Source organism: Pelodiscus sinensis, chromosome 32 (assembly GCF_052426305.1).
Source record: "Pelodiscus sinensis isolate ZL-2025 chromosome 32, ASM5242630v1, whole genome shotgun sequence".
Lineage (NCBI taxonomy): Eukaryota > Metazoa > Chordata > Testudines > Trionychidae > Pelodiscus > Pelodiscus sinensis.
The window spans coordinates 4,875,558-4,896,406 of record NC_143083.1 but is presented as its reverse complement, the minus strand read 5'-3'; the positions used below and the strand labels follow the sequence as shown (position 1 = coordinate 4,896,406).

General features: G+C 55.6%; 1 protein-coding gene across 1 annotated transcript in view; it reads left to right on the top strand.

The window, feature by feature from the left end:
- The window catches only part of NFILZ (NFIL3 like basic leucine zipper), a 29,035-nt gene extending 17,834 nt beyond the window's left edge, over nt 1-11,201 (top strand). Inside the window, exons 2-3 of the mRNA XM_075903181.2 lie at nt 2,874-3,030; nt 5,125-11,201. Of these exons, the coding sequence (XP_075759296.2) occupies nt 2,970-3,030; nt 5,125-6,068 (1,005 nt within the window). The 5' untranslated portion in view covers nt 2,874-2,969 and the 3' untranslated portion in view covers nt 6,069-11,201. The remainder of the gene's footprint in view (nt 1-2,873; nt 3,031-5,124) is intronic.
- Nucleotides 11,202-20,849: the final 9,648 nt, after the last annotated feature.

Below are 20,849 nucleotides of genomic sequence, written 5' to 3'. Positions count from 1 at the left end.
CAGGGGGCCAAAGCCTGCGCCCCATCCTCCTGGGAGGAAGCAAAGCTTTAGGGCTTCAGCCCGGACAGTGGGGATTGTCTTTGGCTCTGGCCCTAAGCCTCAGTAAGTCTAATGCCAGTCCCGGAGGCCCCATTTCATGACCTGCTTTGGGGCCCCAGCCCACAGTTTGAGAGCCTCTGAGCTTGATGTGCTATAGAGGCTGCAAAAAAGGGTGTAAACTCTGTATAGATTCTGGCTGTGTCTAGACTGGCCAGTTTTTCTGGAAAATCAGCCGCTTTTCCAGAAAAACTTGCCAGCTGTCTACACTGGCCGCTTGAATTTCCGCAAAAGCCCTGACTTCCTACTGTAAGAAATCAGTGCTTTTTGCGGAAATACGATGCTGCTCCCGTTTGGGCAAAAGTCCCTTTTGCGCAAAACTTTTGTGCAAAAGGGCCAGTGTAGACAGCTCAGAGTTGTTTTCCGCAAAAAAGCCCCGATCGCAAAAATGGCGATCGGGGCTTTTTTGCACAAAAGCGCATCTACATTGGCCACGGACGCTTTTCTGCAAAAAGTGCTTTTGCGGAAAAGCATCCGTGCCAATCTAGACGCTCTTTTCCACAAATGCTTTTAACAGAAAACTTTTCCGTTAAAAGCATTTCCGGAAAATCATGCCAGTCTAGACGTAGCCTCTGTGTACAATAACACGAGGAAGAGGAAGCTATTCGGACAAATGTTGATTTCCTTCTGCCTACGCTGACTCCGGGCATGAGCGGCGTAAGGAAAATGTCTCTCTCTGGAAGGGAGCACCCGCTGGCAGGACTGATTCGCATGCACACGAAAGTCACATGAGAGTAGATGAAAGATGGGGGGGGAGGGAGGGCGTCACCTTTCTCAGAAACTTGGGGCTGGGCCCTCTCCCAGAGGCGGGATGCTGGACGAGGAGAGGGTGCGTCCTGAGTGGGTATGGCAGCCCCTGCGCTGACGGGTGCCTCTGGGGAGGACGTCTCTCTGGATTTCTAGCCGGAGAGCAAAGGTGCCCATGCCAACGCCCGGGAAACGCTGGCTGCGTTAAACGCATGGCCGATGTTGTTCTGACATCACGCTGCCGCCCCGGCCTTGGCGGACCCCGGCTGCACGACACCCAGGGCGACGGGGGCTGCAGCGCGGCTGAGGGAGAGACGTGAGGCCTTGTTGGCTGGAGAGATAATGGACGAGGGGCGTTTGGGGCCGGCGAGCACAAGAGGCGTCATCCCCCACCTAAAGGGCCAAATCTCGCCTCAGAGAACTTCCTGGGACTGCCTCTTCCAGCCACCCCCGACCTAGCCCCACCGCTAGGCGACTGCGGCAGCACCCCCTCTCTCTGCAGGCCAGTGGCCACTGACCAGTAGATCCGGATCTATTGGCAGACCTTGGAGCCTCTAACGGGGGACCCTGACAGGTTTGGCCCAGAGGCTCTCAAGTGTCGGCACGTCGGCTGCCCCTCCCCCACTGCTATGCCGCTCCCGCTTGCTGTGCGGAGTGGGGGAGGCAGAGAAGGCGGCACTGGTATTGGGGTGACCCATTTCCCCCACCCCTGCACCCCCTCTCTACAGAGAGGGGGACATGACGGGGCTGGAGATGGAGGGAGCTTGCTCAGTTCCGCCACTGTGTGTGACACACACTGTGTGTGTCTCTGTCACTCACACACACACACTGTCTGGCGCAGTCGTCTCCGGACCCAACACATACTTGTGGTGGTGGTGTTACTTCTCAGCGTGCCTTAGCGTAGGCTTCGGGCTGCACTGTGCAGTCCCTGACTTCAATTTCTCTCTTATGCTTACATTTGATTCAGGGGGAGTGAGTTTTAAAATGCTTGACATGGCGGGAGCAATGATCCTGCTGGTCTTTTAAAAACCCAGACGTCTGGGAGTTTGGGTTCCACGGGTGGTGCACATCTGCGCATCACAAAACTCATTCCCTCTCGTTTTTTCCACCCTTGGGCGGAGCACTGGCTGGGAGTCTGCTCGAATTGGGCTCCATCTCCGAGGCTCCTGCAGCCAAACCCGGAGCTCGGCCGCCAGCAGTCCCGCAGCACAGTGGGGCTCAGGCAGACTCCCCCCTGCCCCAGTGGCTGGCCCTGGGGGAGATGGGGCAGGGGGGTCTCCACGTGCTGCCCATCCTGCAGGCATTGCCCCTGCCGCTCCCATTGGGCAGCAATGGGGAATCACAGCCAAGGAGGGGTGTGGGGCCGTGTCTGCAGGCAAGCTGCTGCTGGGCATGCTGGCTGCTTTAGGGAGTGGCTGGGGTGACCCTGCCTGAGCCCCACTGCGCCACCACCCAGGAGCTGTCAGAGCCTGCATCCTGAACCCCTGCTCCAGCCCTGAGCCCCCACCTGCACCCCAACTCCCTGCCGTGGCCCGAGCCCTTCCACCCAAACCGGTGCCTGCACCCCAACCTCCTGGGCCAGCCCGGGGATGGGGGAGAAAGGAGGGGTAGTGTGAGCAGGCCAGGGCTTGGAGAAAGGGCGGGGAAGGAGGCGTGGCAGGGGGTCGGGTCCGAGGCAGATCCCAAACTGCACTTACGTTCTGAAAGGGACCCCTGGCCCTCGTCCAGGACTCCCACCCCCGCACGTTCAGCACCTGCCATGTTCCAAACTGGGCAGTCACAGGCCCACGTCCACCTTGGAGCAAACCCATTCGGGGTTGCAGGCCCAAGCAAACCGGGCCAGGCTGGAGACCAGGCTCCCGGGAAACCGGGACTTTGGAATCAGAGAATCCGAGAATCCCAGGGCTGGCAGAGACCTCGGGAGGCACCGAGTCCAGCCCCTGCCCAAGGCAGGACCAACCCAACCCCATCAGCCCCGCCAGGGCTGTGTCAAGCTCAACTTAAAATCACCATCCAGCTTCTTTTCACAGGGCCCCTGCATGCCAGGCCACTGAAGCGAGCGCACGGGGAGGAAGCCAGCGCCTCTCACGCACCCAGGGGATGGGGCTGCACAGGGAGCAAGCTGCATGCTGAGCTTTGACTCATTTAAGAAAAGGAGTCACGTCAAATACGCTCCCCAGATTCCTGGTAAGTGATTAAGCCCTGAAACAAGAGTGTTTCTGCTTCGTGATGCTATCAGAAACCAGAGGTGCCCTGAGCCCCGGCCTCCCTCCGCGCTCTGCCGCCAGAAGGAGGTTTGCTCCAAAGACAGAGGCTCCCCAGCCTGCTCAGGGGGCAACAGGATCCCTTTGCTTTGCTTCTCGCGGCCCGCACGCGCCGCAGCGCCGCTGTTTAGCGCCGGGGAGTTCAGGGCAGGAGCCTTTATGCATTTGGAATAAGCCAGCTGCAGCCTGGCCTAACCGCTGGGCGGGGTCCTGCCACTGACTCGATGGCGTGACTCCTGATTGGCTCCTGATGTCAACGCTGCAGCTGACTCAGGCTGAGGGACATTCAGGCGGGGGCTGCACCTTCCAGGGTCCTAGAGCCCAGACCCCGGCCCTGCCCCACACCTACGCTGTAGTCAGAGCCGTGTCATCTGCAGGACGGCTTGGAGCGGTTGCCACAGGCCCTGTGCTTTTGGGGGGCCTCTGCGGCGGCCACCCCACCTGTCCTGTGGACGGGATGTTCCCCCGTATTGATGTAGCCTGCAGGGCCCTGGGCAACCTGGGTGATTACCTGGGAGGGGGGCCTGGCGTGGGGCAGCAGCAGAGCCACTGTGGTGAGTGCGGGGGTGACCCCAAGCCCTGCTGCTGCTCTGGGCCGGACCCCCTGGTAATGCCCCGGGTTGCACTGCTTCGGGGGGGAGTTGGGAAAGGGGTGCAATGGGGTGGGAGGGGGCAGAGCAGGGACTGGAAGAGGCAGGGTGGGGGCGGGAGTGGGGGTGAAGCAGGGGCGGGGCTTGGGGAAAGAGTGAAGGGGGCGGAGGTGGAGGGGGGTAAGAAGAAGTGGGGCAGGGGGCGGAGGTTAGGGACAGCCCTGGGTGCATTGCCCGAGCCCGGTGAGCGCGTCAGCATGCACTAGAACCTGGGCCAGGCAGGGGCTGTCCGCCCCCGTGAGCCAGGATGTCGAGTGTCACAAGCGAGCGGGTCGTGGGGGGGCGTTTAGTCACTTGTAGGTGCCTGAAACTCTCGGAACCACGTTTTCAAACCCGACTCTAACGTAGGAGAGTTGCCTGGAGGGAGAGCATGTCAAAGCACAGGTTGAACCTCCCTGGTCCGGCAGCATTGGAGTCAGCCGGGTGTCCACTCATCGTGGCTGTGGCCAAGTTTCCTGCGGCCCTATAAAGTGTGTTTGCAGCCACCAGGCCTGGCTCTCAGGGTTCGGTGCCGTTAGTCAGCTCTAATTGACCCCTCCATGTCTTAGAGCAGCCCAGCAAGCAGGGGGAGCGTTGGTGATGCTGTTAGACAATATTGATCTCCTGTGGTCTGGCAAATTCTCTGGTTCTGCACCGGTCCAGTCCCGAGGGGGCCGGACGAGAGAAGTTCCACCTGTAGAGCTCAGGCGACTGATGTTCTAGCCCTGACTGGTGACCTACAAAGAATCACGACTCTTCCTTTTCTCTTCCCCCGTCCCGCCCCGAGGGCACGTCCAGGCACGTTCAGAGCTGTCCCAACGCTGCCCTCTCCGTGTTAACGCTGCACCAGCCAAGTGCAGCCGCCCCCCCACGAGCCAGCAAAACCGGCCCGTCGCCGTTGCATGGCTCTGCAGCGGCAGGCGGGTTTTTCCACCGCTGCTGGGAACCCAGCTCCCCAAGAGGCAGCAGCTAGCGCGACAGAAGGGTTCCTCCATCGCCCTGCTGCCATCTCCGGGGGGCAAGGAGCGTAACGCGGTCCCTGGCAGGGGAGGGTGCTGCACACCGCAGCAATGTGGTTGGCTCAAGGCCACGTTTTAGTATCGAGGTGGCGGCTTTTCCCCCTTTGCTCAGACGTGCTCACAGGCACAAGTGAGGACGCGGGCTAGTGCCCGTTTGGCTCCAAAAGTGGCTGGGAGAGTGGGTGTAATTCGAACCAGGGACCGGCTGCTGGGTCTGTTTGTGCAGCGCCCAGCACAGCAGGGCCTCAGAGAACCGCTGAGGTTCCCCGGCCCCCTGCCCTTCCAGAAAGACGTATAATTGTATGCAAACGAGAATGCTAATGAGCCGGTGCCAGTTTTGTAACGGATGCTTGAATTCCGCCTCCCAAGGTTGCCAGCGGCAGAGTGCAGCGGCGGGGTCGGACGCCATGGAAAGCTTCCTGGCGCCGCTCGGCGCTTTCGGCGAGCTGGGCCTCCACCCCAGCAAGAGCAAGCTGCTGCCGGGCAAGGCCGGCGGGCCCTCGCGGCGCAAGCGGGAGTTCATGCCCGACGAGAAGAAGGACACCATGTACTGGGAGAAGCGGCGCAAGAACAACGAGGCGGCCAAGCGCTCCCGGGAGAAGCGGCGCCTCAACGACTTCGCCATGGAGAGCCAGCTGGCAGCGCTCAGCGAGGAGAACGCGCTGCTCCGGGCCGAGCTGCTGGCCTTGAAGCTGCACTTCGGCCTCATCAGCCCCGAAGTCTACGCCCACCAGGCCGGCTCCGTGCAGGACTTCCTGGGGATTTACCTCCGAGGGCACAAGGCGGCCGCCCCGTTCCTCGAGGCAGAGCCCCTGTCTCGGGAGGGCTGCTTCCGGACCAACGGCGTGGTGTCCCGCCTGGCCGAGCCCAGCGAGTTCGCTTACAAAGGCCTGGCCCTGCCCAGGGCCTTCCAGAGCGCAGACCCGAAGCAGACCCTGCTGAGCCCTCAGTATAATCCAAGTCCTCACCCGCCGAAGAGGCTCGAACCAGCCTTCAAATCCGCCTTCTGCTCCCCTTACTTCAACTGCCACCTACTAGAGAAGTTCGCTTGCCGACTCCCCTTGCTGGACAGCGCCCGCTTCCCGGGCACCTCGCCCGGCGAGGAGGAGGCCAGGCAGCCAGGCGCCAAAAGCGGCTTCGAGGAAGACGATGAGCAGCAAGTGCCCAAAATATCCCCCCTCCCCTGCTGCAGCCAGCTGTGCCCCGGGGAGGACCCTCCGAGGGGCCGCAGCTCCTCCGCCCTGCCTCACAAACTCAGAATTAAGACTAAAGCCCTCAGCAGCGCGGAGGAGGGGGGCTCCGACTCCCGCTGAGATTGCGGGGGAAACCCTCCCCCTCACGGGCGGACTTAGGGGGCCGGAAGGGAGGGAGCCGACGAGCGGGGGTCTAATTATCTTGGGCACCCAAGAGGGAAACTAATTTCTTTTGCGTTGAACATGTGAGATGTGGGCGTGGGATGGGTGTGTCCTGGCACCACCGGCCCTCACGTTGTGTTCGAATGCGAGCCCCAGAATCGCTCTGTGTACAACACAGGCCTTAGGGCTTCACGCCCGGAGCCAAAAGGCTGGGTCTGGCTTAGAGGTGGGAGGGGAGGCTGGAGGCTGGGGTGATGGGCACGGTGAGCAGCGCATGATACTCTGGCAGCACGACCCCTTACTACAGTCCCTCGGGACAGCTGCCGTTTTCACCCCCTTGCTCCGTTGCCACCTTCTTTCCCTCGGAATGGGACTGTGAAAGCTTTCTCCACGTTGCCTGTGTCAACCTCAAATGAACAGCGATGCTTGGACGGTGCCGCCTCGGCATGCCCGGAGCAGGCTGCTACCTTGTCTTCCCTGCAATAGCGCCAGGGCTCCCTGCACATTTCAGAGCTCCCCTGCACATCCCCACTAGAGCCCCCTCTGCAGAGCAGGCACCCACAATGTGATCTCCGCTACTCTGGCGTGAATGTGGAGTCGGGTCCGGGGACTGGCTTGGCAAGGGATTTACACTGGGGTGAAACCAGAGCAGAATCTAGCCCACTGTCTTTCCCACCACTGCTCAATTCTTTTTAGACTGAGCACGTCCATTTCACTTACCCCGCAGCAGCGCGGCCTAATGGGTATCGTTTCTCTTTTTGTTACATCATTTTTGGGGAGGAGGCAACACGTTCTCTTTTTTAAACCTTTTGTAATGAATTATTCTATCAACAACCTTTCGTTTTGTTTATCACTCAGCTTTTTTTTAAAGAAAGTTTCCCAAAAGATTTTTTTTCCATATTGTGCAATAATTAAAAAAATCCCGACATGTGACCAAAAAAATTTCTCATTTGAAACTGTCTTATTTTGAAAATGATACCAAAGGCCTCCCCACCGGAGCCGGGGCCAAGCAGGCTGGCATGGCAAATGCCTGTTAGTTTTCATGCCCAATGGCACAGTAGGCAGTGATTGGCCGTCAGCGCATCTGGCCACGGAGGCCACACGCCTGCTGGCTGTGGGGTCCCACCTCGTAGCAGTGAGACCACTGACAGTGAGACTCAGGAGTCTGCTCTGTAGCCCTAGCTGAGAGCCAGCGGGCTCGTGGCTGGCGTGGCAGAGCTGGGGTGGGCGATCACACAGCAGCAGTTCACCAAGGGTAGCACCTGGTGGGCCACCACTGCTGTATTTACCTGCGTGGCTGCCAGTACTGGTGAGATCAGCTCCAAGTGGCCACGGATCACCATTTCCGGCCAATGGGCGTGGCACAGACTGGGATACCGCTGCCGGCTGCCACTGGGGATAGGGTCACCAGTTTAATACTTAGAGCGGGGTGACTTCGAGCTAACAGCACAGAAACCTGAGCGCCAGGGCTGGGGGCTGGGACCGCGGGAAACTTGGCCACCCCCATGCTCAGTGGACATCCCGGCTCACTACAATCCTGCCGGATCGCAGATGTTGCCAAACAAGACAGTGCCTGAGTAAAGACAGTCAACCTGCTTACTGGTGTGCTTTGGCCCTTTGGCTCAGTTCCCAGATGGAACGTGGCCGTGCGGTAATGCTGCCAATATGGATCAAAGCAGCTTCTGGGATGGACTAGGCTGTTCAGAGGGGGGAGCCTTGCTCAGACTGCGTCAGAGAGCGGCCAGAGCGGGGTGGACAGTGTCTAGGTAGCAGCTGGGCTGTTGGCCAACAGCAGGCACTGAACTGAGACTCCAGGGGGTACGCCTAGACTGCAGAGTTTTTCCAGGATACCGGCGGTATCTGCCCCGTCCATGGAATGCATCTGTTCTTCCGAAAGTTTTTTCGGCATCCCTGTAACCCTTGTTTTTCGAGGAAGAAGGGATGTACCGAAAAAGGGATTTCCTTCCCCACACACACATTTGGCCCAGTGTAGATGGGCCAAATGTCGGAAAAGCCTCTTCTAAAAAAAGAAGCTGAGAAAGACACGCAAACTGTGGTTCGCAATTTGAGTATCTTTTCCCAGAAGAACTGTGTGGCCTAGACACAGCCCAGAGCTGAAACCCTAAGCTGCCACAGCTTCAAACGAAAGACCAGGGCCACCAGAGGCAAGCGGCAGTAGCCCCTGTTGTCTGGGAACCAGGCAGCCAGCAGGACTTACAGTTAGTAACAGAGCAGAGAGCAAGGGAAGTCTCGTTACCGAGCAGAGTTCCATGACAAAATTTTGTGATTCACACGATCACTATCCAAAACCAGAGGCCTCCGGGTACCCCTCGGTCTCAGGGGCAGAGGTGCTCGAATCATTCACCCCGAGTAAGTTATCTGATGAATGTGTCTGCTCACAAATCCAGCCGGATTTCTGCCCCTCCTTGTGCTCCGTCTGCAATGGGTCCCCTGCATCTGCCAGCGGCTAACGGCGGCCACAGAGCCCCAGGAAGTGAAAGCAGCCAGATAACTCTCACATGTTCTTTCTGTCATGTTTGAAGGGCATCCCCATCTCTGTGAGAACGCTCCTCACCATGGAGTAGCACCATGAGAGGCCTACGTGCATGCCTGGGTTTCTGCAAAGCATTGGGGCCCAGCGGACGGGCGAGTGCTCTGTGCTGGTATGGCAGTTCCTGCAGTATGTTCTTGGTACTGTGTTCACTGCCTGTCCCCAAAGCAGTGCAAACACACTGGAGGAAGAGCTGCGTTGAGATGGACAGTGACCATAGGACACTAGACCCAGGAGTACAGGGACAGCCCTATGTTGGTCACTCCTGGAAGCATTTTCTTGGTGCAGGGACAGCCTTTTGTTCAGAACTTGATCTCCGGGTAGTGGCAGAGGAATGACTTGGTCCTCTGAAGAGATGTTCTAATTGTACCGAGATGCTTGGTGCCACTGCACCAGGATCTGGAAAGAAGCTAGAGATGGGAAGGACTTGTTAAGCCTTCAAGTCCATGACTATCAGCGCCAGATTGCCCAATGTATTCCGGAGACTTCAAGTGTTCCAGGTGATGGGGCTCCCCTCCTCTCCTTTGGGAGACTATTCTGCAGTCTAACAGACGGTTCCACTAGGAAATTTTTCCTGATTTCCCACCCTAAATTTCCCTGAGGCTAATTTCATCTTCTAGTACCTGGCTAGACCGTAAGGCCAAGCTCAAAGAATTCCTCTCCCTGGCTACGTCTAGACTGGCGTGATTTCCCGCAAATGCTTTTAACGGAAAAGTTTTCCATTAAAAGCATTTTCGGAACAGAGCATCTAGATTGGCACGGACGCTTTTCCGCAAAAGCACTTTTTGCGGAAAAGCATCCGTGCCCATCTAGACGCGCTTTTCCGCAAAAAAGCCCCGATCGCCATTTTCGCGATCGGGGCTTTTTTGCGGAAAACAACTCTGAGCTGTCGACACTGGCCCTTTTGCGCAAAAGCTTTGCGCAAAAGGGACTTTTGCCTGAACGGGAGCAGCATAGTATTTCCGCAAGAAGCACTGATTTCTTACAGTAGGAAGTCAGTGCTTTTGTGGAAATTCAAGCGGCCAGTGTAGACAGCTGGCAAGTTTTTCTGGAAAAGCGGCTGATTTTCCGGAAAAACTGGCCAGTATAGACACAGCCCCTCTGTGCAGGGACATGCTTCAAATATTGTACATCATTATCACGCACTTTCCTTGGTCTTTTCTTCGATAAGTTATACATGCTTAGTTATGTTCAACTTTCATCCTTCCCTAACATCCTTAACTCTGTGGCTCTTCTATGAACCCTGCTCTACACAGCGGAGCTATTACAAAGAAACCCCCCTCATTTCGAAATAACAAGCGGAGCACCCACACCACCAAGCCCGTTATTTCGAAAGAAGAACTCCTGCTCTCCTCGGTGAATAACGCTAATTCCAAAAGAGCCGTCACGTGGACGCTCCGCTGCTGCTATTTCGAAATAACCACTCCCCAGAGTCGCTCCAAGTCATTACTCCCCAGGGCTTGCTGGGGCTCTAAGTCGAGGTAGCTCGTTCACATTCAAGGAGCCTGCCCCAGACTCGTTTTGAGGCTTCCTGGGAGTGTGGACGTGTTAGTTCAAAATTATTATTTCGGGAGTTACTATTTCGAAATAATTTCCTAGTGTAGACATGCCCGGAGTTCCTTCAAGATCTACCTAGTCCATGCTCTGAGCACCCCAGCTAAGGAGTGGCATAACATCTGCTCTCTGAAGGGATATGAGCTCAAGCAATGGATAATGGTTCTGGTTCCAGATCCAGATTTGGAAGGGTCAGGGGATGCCTGGTCTGGGGTCTTGATTTGGGCTGGTTTGAAGACAGAAGGTGGCCATTTGAAAACTGTGGATATGGCTCAAAGGCGGTGTTCCCCATGGCCACCCAGGAGAGATTCAGGTGCTGCCCAGCTGATTAGCAGAGCGCCTACAGGTGGCAGCATGTGTTTTGACTAGTGGTGCACACCTGCACATGCCCTGGTGCACATAATAAAATTTATTCTGAACATGGATGGAAAAAACTAAAGGGAACATTGCTCAAGACTTAGAGTTCAAACACCCCCTAACAGCCAAGGACTAATTTCCTCGGCTTTGGCCGTTCCCCACCTACCTCATTAATCGAGTGCCAACACCCCACCCTCTGTTTTACCCGACTCTTTCATTAAGAGGGCCCAGCAGCAAACACACAGTGGTCTGATGTCAGGTGTTAGCCAAGGGTTGTATATTGCTGTGACATCTGAGCTAACTTTTGGTCTCTGTTCCACCTGGTCCCTTCTATTTCTGTCTGTATAGCTCACCCTGGCGTTTCCGTTTACGGTGCAGGCTCTGCAGGGCACAGGTGATAGCTGGGTTGCTTCTTTAGAAGGCACCTAGAGCTCTGTAGGAGCGGAAGATGCAAATGACAAGACAATGTAGAAGGACAAAGCAAGCCATCTGAGGACAGACGTAATAGCCACCCCCCCACCTACTTGAGCGTGTTTGGGACCCAACACTCTGACTGTGAAGGGAACGACTGTATTTATAATGACCTGCACTGTTCTAGAGCTGAGTCCATATGCTGTGCCTAATAAAACCTTCCCTCTTGCTAGAAAACTGTGAAGTGGAGTTGATTGTCGCCGGGAGCTGTAACTGATCCAAACTTGGCTAGTCAGGGATAGCGGGAATAAAAATATATCTAGTGCAAGGTGATCATTGTGCTCTGGGCAATCAATGAAGGGTTGGAAGTGGGCGGAGGGGAGGGGGAGTGCAGATTTGCTGGCCCCTGGGCAAGGGGGAAGGGGCAGCTCCGTTTTCCTGTAGGGGGTGGAGCCTGGGGTGGAGGAGGTGGGGCTGGGGCAGCCAGCCCTCAGCACCGCCCTGTCCTTAGGGCCGGAGCTCTGGCCCCACCACTAGCAGTCGCTTGTTGATTTCAGACCAGTTCTCTCATTTGTAAAGGTCATTTTGATTTCTAGCCCTCTCCTGCAACGTGCAGGGAACTCCTCCCAGCTTGCAAACGTGACACGCTCCACTGCACGGTTAAAGGGACATGCTGAACGTTATCAGACACAGGAGTGACCCATGTGGGACCCACCTCCAGTCTGACAGCAAACCACTGGTCACACTTCATGGAGTGCTGCCTCTCAACCAGCCGTGCACCTGCCGTAGAATAATTTCACCAAGACCACATTTCCCCAGCTTGCTTATGAGAATGTCATGTGAAAAGCCTGACTGAAATCAAAATATACCACATCTACTGCTTTCACCCTTCTCCACAAGGCCACTAAACCTGTCACAGAAGGAAATTAGGGTGGTTTGGCATGATTTGTGCTTGACAAATCTACGCCGGCTGATCCTTCTAATGCGATTATCCTCTAAGTGCTTGCAAATCGGTCGTTGAAAACTTTGTTCCAGTTTCTTTCCAGGTACCAAAGGCAGGCAGATTGCTCTGTAATTTCCCGGGTCCCCTTTTTAAAGATAGGGGCTACGTTTGCCCTTCTCCAGTCTCCTGGAACGGAAGAATCCCAAGCCGTGCTCCAAGCTGGGGACTGACCGGCTAAACAGCAGTTCAGCAGAAAAGGACCCGGGGGTTACAGTGGATGAGAAGCTGAATATGAGTCAGTGGGACACCCCTGTAGCCAAGAAGGCTAATGGCATATTAGGGGGCATTAGGAGGAGCATTGCCAGCAGACCTAGGGAAGTGATTATTCCTCTTTATTTGGCGCTGGTGAGGCCACATCTGGAGTAGTGTGTGCAGTTCTGGGCCCCTCATTACACAAAGCATGTGGATGCATTGGAGAGAGTCCAGCGGAGGGCAACCAAAATGAGAGCTGGAGCACATGACCTACAAGGAGAGGCCGAGGGATTTGGGCTATTTAGTCTGCAGAAGAGAGGAGTGAGGGGGGATTTGAGAGCAGCCTGCAACTCCCTGAAGGGGGGTTCCAAAGAGGCTGGAGAGAGGCTGTTCTCAGTGGTGGCAGGTAGCAGAACAAGGAGCAATGGGCTCAAGTTGCAGTGGGGGGGGGCTAGGTTGGAAAAACTATTTCTCTAGGCGGGCGGGGAAGCCCTGGGCTGGGTTCCCTAGGGAGGGGGGAATCTCCATCCCTAGAGGTTTTGAAGTCCCGGCTTGACCCAGCCCTGGCTGGGCTGATTGAGTTAGGATTGGTCCTGCTGTGGGCAGGGGGCTGGACGCGATGATTCCCGAGGTCTCTTCCAAGCCCGTGATGCTGTGTGTTCTCCACGAGTTCTGAAAGATAATTGCTAAGAGTTTGCTTCAGCAAGTTCCTGAAGCAGCCCAGGATGAATGTAACCAGGCCCCGCCCATTTGAATCTATCTAAATATTCTTTACACTTTTCTTTCCCTGTTTTGGCTTCTGGCCTCCTCCCCCCCCTCCCCCCCCCCCACACACACACTGGTAATACTGATGGGGTTGAGTATCTGGTCACCAGGACCTGACCTCCCTGTGATTCTATGAATGACAACTCAGCAAATTAGGGCTTCAGCACCTCAGCCTGCTTGATGTCATCAGCTCCCCTCCCTGGCTTGGGGACCTACATTTCCTTCCACCTTGCTCTAGTGCCTAAGGCAGGTACAGACCCTTTTCTTATTGCCGTCGGTGTCCTCTGCTAGGTAGAACTCCTGCTGTGCTGCAGCCTTCCCTACGCTTGTGCTGCTCTTTCCCATCCCTCCTTAGCAATTCTTCTGCTTCTCCCCTTCCTGTGGGATTCCTTTTGGACATTCCGGTCAGGAGAGAACTTCTGACGGAGCCTTGTCTTCCGCTCTGCCCTTTGCATCTGGTCATTTGCCGTTGTGCCTTCAATATGCTCTCCTTGAAGAGATGCCCGAGATTTTCTTCCCACAGGACTTACCTACCGGTTAGTTCAGTTTGTCTCGTGACAGCGAATGTAATTCCACTTGCTTCAGAGGGCTGCCCGGTGCGTGTTTGCCTTTACCCATGACCACGTTTCATTCCAGAAGTGATGCAAAATTCAGATCTGGGTGTCAGATGCTCCCCTCTTTTTTCGGCTTTACATTTGTCCCTCTGTGCCTCTCGCTCCATATCTGTCATCTGCAGAAGTGGGTTGGGCCCACAAAAGCTCATGATACTATCGATATTTTTTGTTGGTTTCTCAGTGTGGCTACGTCTACACTGGCATGATTTTCCGAAAATGCTTTTAACGGAAAACTTTTAAAGCACTTTTTGCGGAAAAGCGTCCGTGGCCAATCTAGATGCAGTTTTCCGCAAAAAAGCTCCGATCGCCATTTTCGCTATCGGGGTTTTTTGGCAGAAAACAGTACTGTGCTGACTACACTGGCCCTTTTGCGCAAAAGTCTTTCGGAAAAAGACTTTTGCCCAAACGGGAGCAGCATAGTATTTCCGGAAAAGCACTCACGATCTTACATGAGATTGTCAGGGCTTTTCCGGAAATTCAAGCGGCCAGTGTAGACAGCTGGCAAGTTTTTCTGCAAAATCATGTGATTTTGCGGAAAAACTTGCCAGTCTAGACACAGCCCTAGTGTCTACACTGCACTGTAGGTCGAAATAAGATACGCAATTTGAGCTATGCTGTGATGTTATTTCGAAATAGCTTATTCTGAAATGTGGCGCTGTCTACACAGCACTTATTTCAAAATGAACCACTATTCCGAAACGTCCCTCGCTCCCCGGGGCATGAGGTTCCCAGGGGCGTCGGGATAGCGAGTCTGTTATATTTCGAAATAACGGGCGCGCTCAAAAGGCGCGGAATAGCTCTTTTGGGTATCCCGAAATAGTGCCGCAGTGTAGACATAGCCTAAGGTGCTGCAGGACCAGTCGCTGTGTTTTAAGTTTTCTTTTGTAAGATGCTTCCAAGGCGAGGGGGTATATGTAGCTTAGGCTTTTGCTCTGAAGGTTTTGGGTGCAGACTAATGGGCCCCTGGACTCTGACTGGGGTCTCTTATGGCTCCTGCCATTCAAACCAGTAATACCCCCGAGGGGGCCAGGGTGGAGGCCGGGGGGCTGCTAGCAAGGCCCACTTCCTGTGGGTGGCCAACCCCGGGCGTGCTGCTCTCCAGCAGGCGCTGCACCGTGAGGCATTGACACTTCAGCCTTGTGGTCGTCCTGGCGGAAAACCCCTAGGGTGAGGAGGGGCCAGCTGGTGAGCTGCCTGCCATGGCCAGCGGTTGACTGGAATGCTGATGGGCAGCCGGAACGGCAGCCACCCTTCAGGTGTGAAATGTGATGCTTAGAGATTAAAAGAAACCACAAGCGCGTCGGCTTCCTGCACCCCCTGAGCAGGTAGAGACAACACGTGGTCATGACACTCTCAGTAGGAAAGTCCCCTCCCCTGTCACTGCGTGTGCATCTGGCTCCCCCGCTCACTGTGGCTGGTGATTGGCTCCCCCCACCCACTGCAGCTCCTGCTGCCCAGGGTGCCTCAGAGTCAGGGCCTGGCCGGCTGGGTTCTTAACCCGGCTCTGGTCCCGGCCGGGACCCCGGGGCTGATTGAGAAATGAGTAACGCTTCCTGTTTGTTGTTCTCCTGCTGTTGCCTGGGCGGGCGGGAGGGTGCAAAGCCAGACGGGAGGCAAACAGGGGCATGAGCTGTGGACTGGGCCGGAGGGGGCGGAAGGGTGGCTCCACAGCAGGAAAAGCAAAGAGGAGCCGGGGAGGAGGTGAGAGATAAGGCAAGCCCCTCCCCATGCCCTGCTTTATCTCACACCATCTCTGAGTCACTTTTCCAACGCCAGCTCTGCCCTGCTGCCTGGCCGGGGTGACGCAGCGCGAGGCCCGTCCACAGCCAGGACAGGAGAGGGCATGAGGAGCTTTCTCCCCCTCCTGCCCAGGCAGAAAGCTTCCTTGGGTGGTGGGGAAGCCAGGATGCCGCTCCCCTTCCCATCCACCTGGCATCCGGCCCACAGCCAGGGGGGCCCACGGAGCTCTGAAAGGGATTGCCACTCCTGCGGCTCCCACGCTGAGCCACGGGTCTCTTCACTCAGCATACAAGCGGCCACGCTAACCCAGTGTCCTGTCTGCCAAGAGTGGCCAATGCCGGGTGCTGCAGCGGGAACGGGGCAGGTTCAAGTGATCCGTTCTCTGCTGTCTACTCCCAATTTCTGGCACTCAGGTGCTTAGGGTCACCCAGAGCAGAGGGTTGTATCCCTGAGCATCTTGGCTCATCACCATCCATGGACCTATCCGCCATGCACTTATCCAGTTCTTTTTTAAATCCACTTATATTTCTGGCCTTCAAAACAGCTTCCAGCAAGGAGTTCCACAGGTTGACTGCAAGTTGTGTGAACTACTTCCTTTTGTTAGTTTTAAACCAACTGCCTATTAATTCCATTGGGTGAATCCCTGGATCTTATGGTATGCAAAGAGGCAACTAACATTTCCCTATTCAGTTTTTCTACACCTGTCATGATTTTATAGACTTCTGTCATGTTGTAAGGAGAAGGCCTTTTTCTGTAGCTATGTTCTTAGGCCTCGGGCCTTTGTAAGCAGCCAGATTGAAGAGCAGCAGCCATTAGCTGTAAAGCCTGGAGTCATAGCCTCACATTCCATTTCAATTGCATTAAAATCATGTCACACCAGCCTCTCCCATCAACTTCCCTTACTCCTCATGACCCAGTGGAGTACTGGAGTCAACAGGAGTATCATCCGCGTTTGATGTAGGTGGTCTTTAGTAGACTTACTAAATCAAACCCCAGAGATTGATCCCTGCAACATCCATCCCTCTCGGTAAGTGGAGACAAGTCGGAGGCAAACAGAGTCTTCACTGTGGGCCTTGTCAAAGGCTTTCAGAACGTCTAAGTACACGATAGCAACCGGATCACCCTTGTCCCCAGGCTTGCTGGCACCCCCAAAGAAGCATAATAGATTGGTGAGGCCTGATTTCCCTTTACAAAAGCCAAGCTGATTCTCTCTCAGCACAGAGGGTTCATTGAAGAGTCTGGTATTTCTGTTCTTTATCATCATTTCAACTAATTTGCCTGGTACTGAAGTTGAGCTTCCTGCTTTGTAATTTCCAGGATCTCCTGTGAAATCTCTCTCACAACCTCTGCTCCCCTGTGAGAGAGGCAGTTTGAAGAGACAGGTTGCATATCACGGGCTGTAACGCAGGAGTGGGCAATAAGCCGGCCGCAGTTCACCGGGGTTTGCTCCTAGAGCCGCCAGTGTTTTATTTACCCGGGTCTCTGCAGGTACAGCCGCTTGCAGCTCCTGCTGGCCAATGGGAGCTGCGGGAAGTGACGTGGACTGGGACACCGCCTCCCGCAGCTCCCGCTGGCTTGGCTGAAAACACAGCACAGGACATGTGGTTTACGTCATTCAAAATGACCTGGACAAACTGGAGAAATGGTCTGAGGCAAACAGGATGAAGCTTAGTAAGGACAAATGCAAAGTGCTCCACTTAGGAAGGAACAATCCGTGTCACACACACAGAATGGGAAGCGCCTGTGTAGGCAGGAGTCCTGCAGGAAGGGATCAAGGGGTCAGAGTGAACCACAAGCTGAATATGAGTCAATGGTGTGACACTGTTGCAGAAAAAGCAAACATGCTTCTGGGATGCATGAACAGGAGTGCTGTGAGTGGGACACAAGGAGTCATTCTTCCACTCTGCTCAGTTGGAGTCTTGTGTCCGGTTCTGGGCACCACATTTCAGGAAAGATGTGGAGAAACTGGAGAAGGTCCAGAGAAGAGCGACAAGAATAATGAAAGGTCTAGAGAACATGAGCTATGAGGGAAGGCTGAAGGAATTGGGCTTGTTTAGTCTGGAAAGGAGAAGACTGAGAAGGGACACGATAGCGGTTTTCAGGTATCTAAAAGGGTGTCACAAGGAGGAGGGAAAAAACTTGTTCTCCTTGGCCTCTGAGGACAGGACAAGAAGCAATGGGCTTAAACTGCAGCAAGGGAGGTTTAGGTTGGACATTAGGAAAAACATCCTACCTGCCAGGGTGGTTACACACTGGAATAAATTGCCTGGGGAGGTTGCAGAGTCTCCATCCCCGGAGATATTTAAGAGCAGGTTGGACACACACCTCTCAGGGATGGTCTAGATGGTGCTTGGTCCGGCCGTGGGGGCGGGGGACTGGACTCGATGACCCCTCGAGGTCCCTTCGCGTTCTAGTGTTCTAGGAGTCTATGATTCTACGTTGCCAGTTCAGAGCAGTCTGCAGGAATAGTTTTCTGATTCTCTTTGATCTGTAACATTCTGTTTCCATTTTCCTCAGTTGCTATCTCTCAAATCTTGATCTTCGATAATAAACGCGTGATTGTTTTCACTCTAGCTGTGTCTCTGTCTGGTGGGATGCAGTATTACTGTGAGTGTTTGGGGGACAGGGGCTGGACACTACGGGGGCAGGCTTTGAAGGAGCTAGGGGATTGGGGTACCCTGCAAGGCAAAGGGAAGGCCAGCCTAGCACAGAGGAGAATGTTTGGGTGTCAGGGTGTTCAGCAATGCTCCCTCTGATTTTTTCCATCATTTTGTTGTGTGCACGGGGGCATGCGCGGATGTGCACCACCAGGAGACACACAAGCTGCCGGCGGTGGGCACGCTGCTTATCAGCTGAGTGGCATTGGAATCTGCCGTGAGCATCCACACAAGCGCCCAGCTCCCAGGGAGCCCCGGCACTGTGTGTTTTCAGTCGGGTCACTTCGGGGAAGGGAAGTGGAACGAGAGACCGTGCGAGATGCCGGGAGGAGCAGAAAGGGGCGGGGTGCGGGAAGAAACACAGGCCGCTCCCGAGAGCTCTTCGATGAGCCGGGTCGCCTCCCCACAGGCTCCACGGTCAGAAGCCAGGCTCGCCCAAAGCCCCGAGACTGGCTTTGCAACCACGACATCACGTCTCACCATGTTGATTTGCCCTCTGCGCGGTGAGTCTTTTGGAGGCACCGGAGTCACGTCTGGGAGTCACGGCTGCTGCTCCAGACCTGGGACCTCCAAAGGGCGCCCGCGGGAAATAAAGTAGACGGTTCCCCACATAATCCTGCAGGGGCGGGAGGCCCAGGGCTGGGGAGGGCTGGATGGAGCTGGAGGCCGAGTGTCAGACTGACGCCATCTGCTCAGAGGAGCAGAGGGTCAGGCCATGTCCTTGGGACCCAGGAGGAAGGACGCAGGATGTGCCGGTTCTAGCACGCAAAGATGGGGGTGATGGACCCATCCCCCTGCTCACAGGTGACCCGTGGTAGCACTTGGAAGATGCACCCCCCATCTCCCTGTCAAAATGTTTGCTACATGGGGTGCTCCCTTAAGGCCCTTCCCTGTTCCTGTGGATGGCCCTCCCAGCCCCCCCCCCCACAGCCTGGCCCCCAGCTTCCCCGCAGGCACCAGTTGCCTTTGCCCCTGCTGGCAGGCTGAGTCACTCTGAACCCTACAGGCCCTGTGGGGATTCTGACATGGGAAGCCATTCTGCCCGGTGTGTTATCGTCAGTGATGGGCTAAGAGTTAAACGGCCACGTAGTGTAACCCTGCTACAGCCAGGCTCAGGGACTGACAGGGCGAGTTTGCTACCTACTCCCACGGGGGAAACTGAGTCAGAGCTGAGCGTCAGGGCCGTCCTTAGGATTTATGGGGCCCTACACAGTACTACAGCTTGAACCTCTCTAGACCAAAACTCTCTGGTCCAGAAACATCCCTAGTCTGGCAGGATTGTAGTTAGCTGCCTGTCCATTTCTCACAGGTGTGATCAAGTTTCCTGTGATCCCCTACAGTGTGTTTGCAACCACCAGCCCTGGTGGTCCGTGTTCTGTGCTGTTATTTAGCTCTAATTTACCCCCAAAGTCTTTTCAGAGCCCAGGAAGCAGGGGCAGTGTTGCTAGACAAGACTGACCTCCTGTGGTCTGGCAAATTCTCTGGTTCGGCACCGCTCAGGTCCCGAGGGTGTCGGACCAGAGAGGTTCAACCCGTATTAAACCAGTGACCCTATTCCCCGTGGCAGCCAGGAGCAGGGGGAATGACGGTTTTTTACAGATGTGATTTTACAATCTTCAGCAACATACCAATTAACTATTTTTAAAGCAAATTTTAAACTAAGGTCCTGTCAGTTCAGAAACTGACAGTATACCCCAGAGTTGGCTAATGCCTGTGAAACGGCGTCACGACCACGTGTGAGTTCACTAGCTCCTCCCCAAAGGAAGCAGGGTCACAGACCAGGGAGAGGATGAGGCGAGTGGGTGGACATTAACAGGGTTTGACGAACCGCAGCGAAAGCCGCTCGCCAGCCCCGCACTGCGCCTGCGCAAGAGCTGTATTGCGCATGCGCACGCCGCAGATAAACGGAGCACTGGGCTGAAATCTACTCGCCATGGGCGAGTAGATTCGATAGATTGTTGAGCCATCCCCATTAAGACCCAGCAGTGCCCCAAATTTTCGGGTGCCCTACACAGCTGCGTATTCTGTGTCTGCGGAAGGGCGGCCCTGAGGCATGTTCTGGGGCCACCTCACCTTTCAGCTGGGGCACATTTTCTGGGAGTGGGAGATGTTGGCCCGGCTGGGAACAGCGCTAGAGCGAGGAAGATGCAGTCCGACGCCCAATGGCAAGACAGGGCGGGGGGCTGGAACACGGCTGGGAGCAGGGAGATCAGGCAGGGCCGCAAGGTGTCTCAGGGCTCCCCTGGGAGGTGAAAGTGCTGACAAATTCATGCTCCATGACAACGGGTGGGGAACACCCAGAGCATCTTGGGAAAGTGTGGAGGTTAAGGAGAGGGAAAAGGTGGCCCATAGGCCCTTAGGCCGGGTCTGCACCATAGCCCACGTCAGCAAAACTTCTGTTGCTCACGGCTGTGAAACGTGACACCGACACGCGTGTGTGCTCAGCGCCGTGTCAGAGAGCTCCTCCATCTCCCGGGGACGCAGCCGTGGCACAGCTGCGTGGCTGCACTCCGTGGCGCGAGGGTGGTCCTTCGAGCTTTCGTTGGCACTGAGGGGCAGCAGGAAAGGAAACTCACCACAGAGCCTCCCCCTCGCAACCAGGCGCCTGGGAACGAGCCTGCGACAGTGTTTTGAAACTGTATTTTGATAAGATCACTGGCACGGGGCATGCACGAAATGAATGTCTGGAAGTTCAAGCCCATGTCACGGTAGATTTTTGGCTCTGCTGCTGCCGCTGGCACCAGTGTGGTTCCGCTGGTGTTTATGCTTCTGCTGGCTCGGTGAGGGCCAGTACAAATAAGAACATAAGAACGGCCGTACTGGGTCAGAACAAAGGTCCATCTAGCCCAGTATCCTGTCTGCTGACAGTGGCGAGCACCAGGTGCCCCAGAGAGG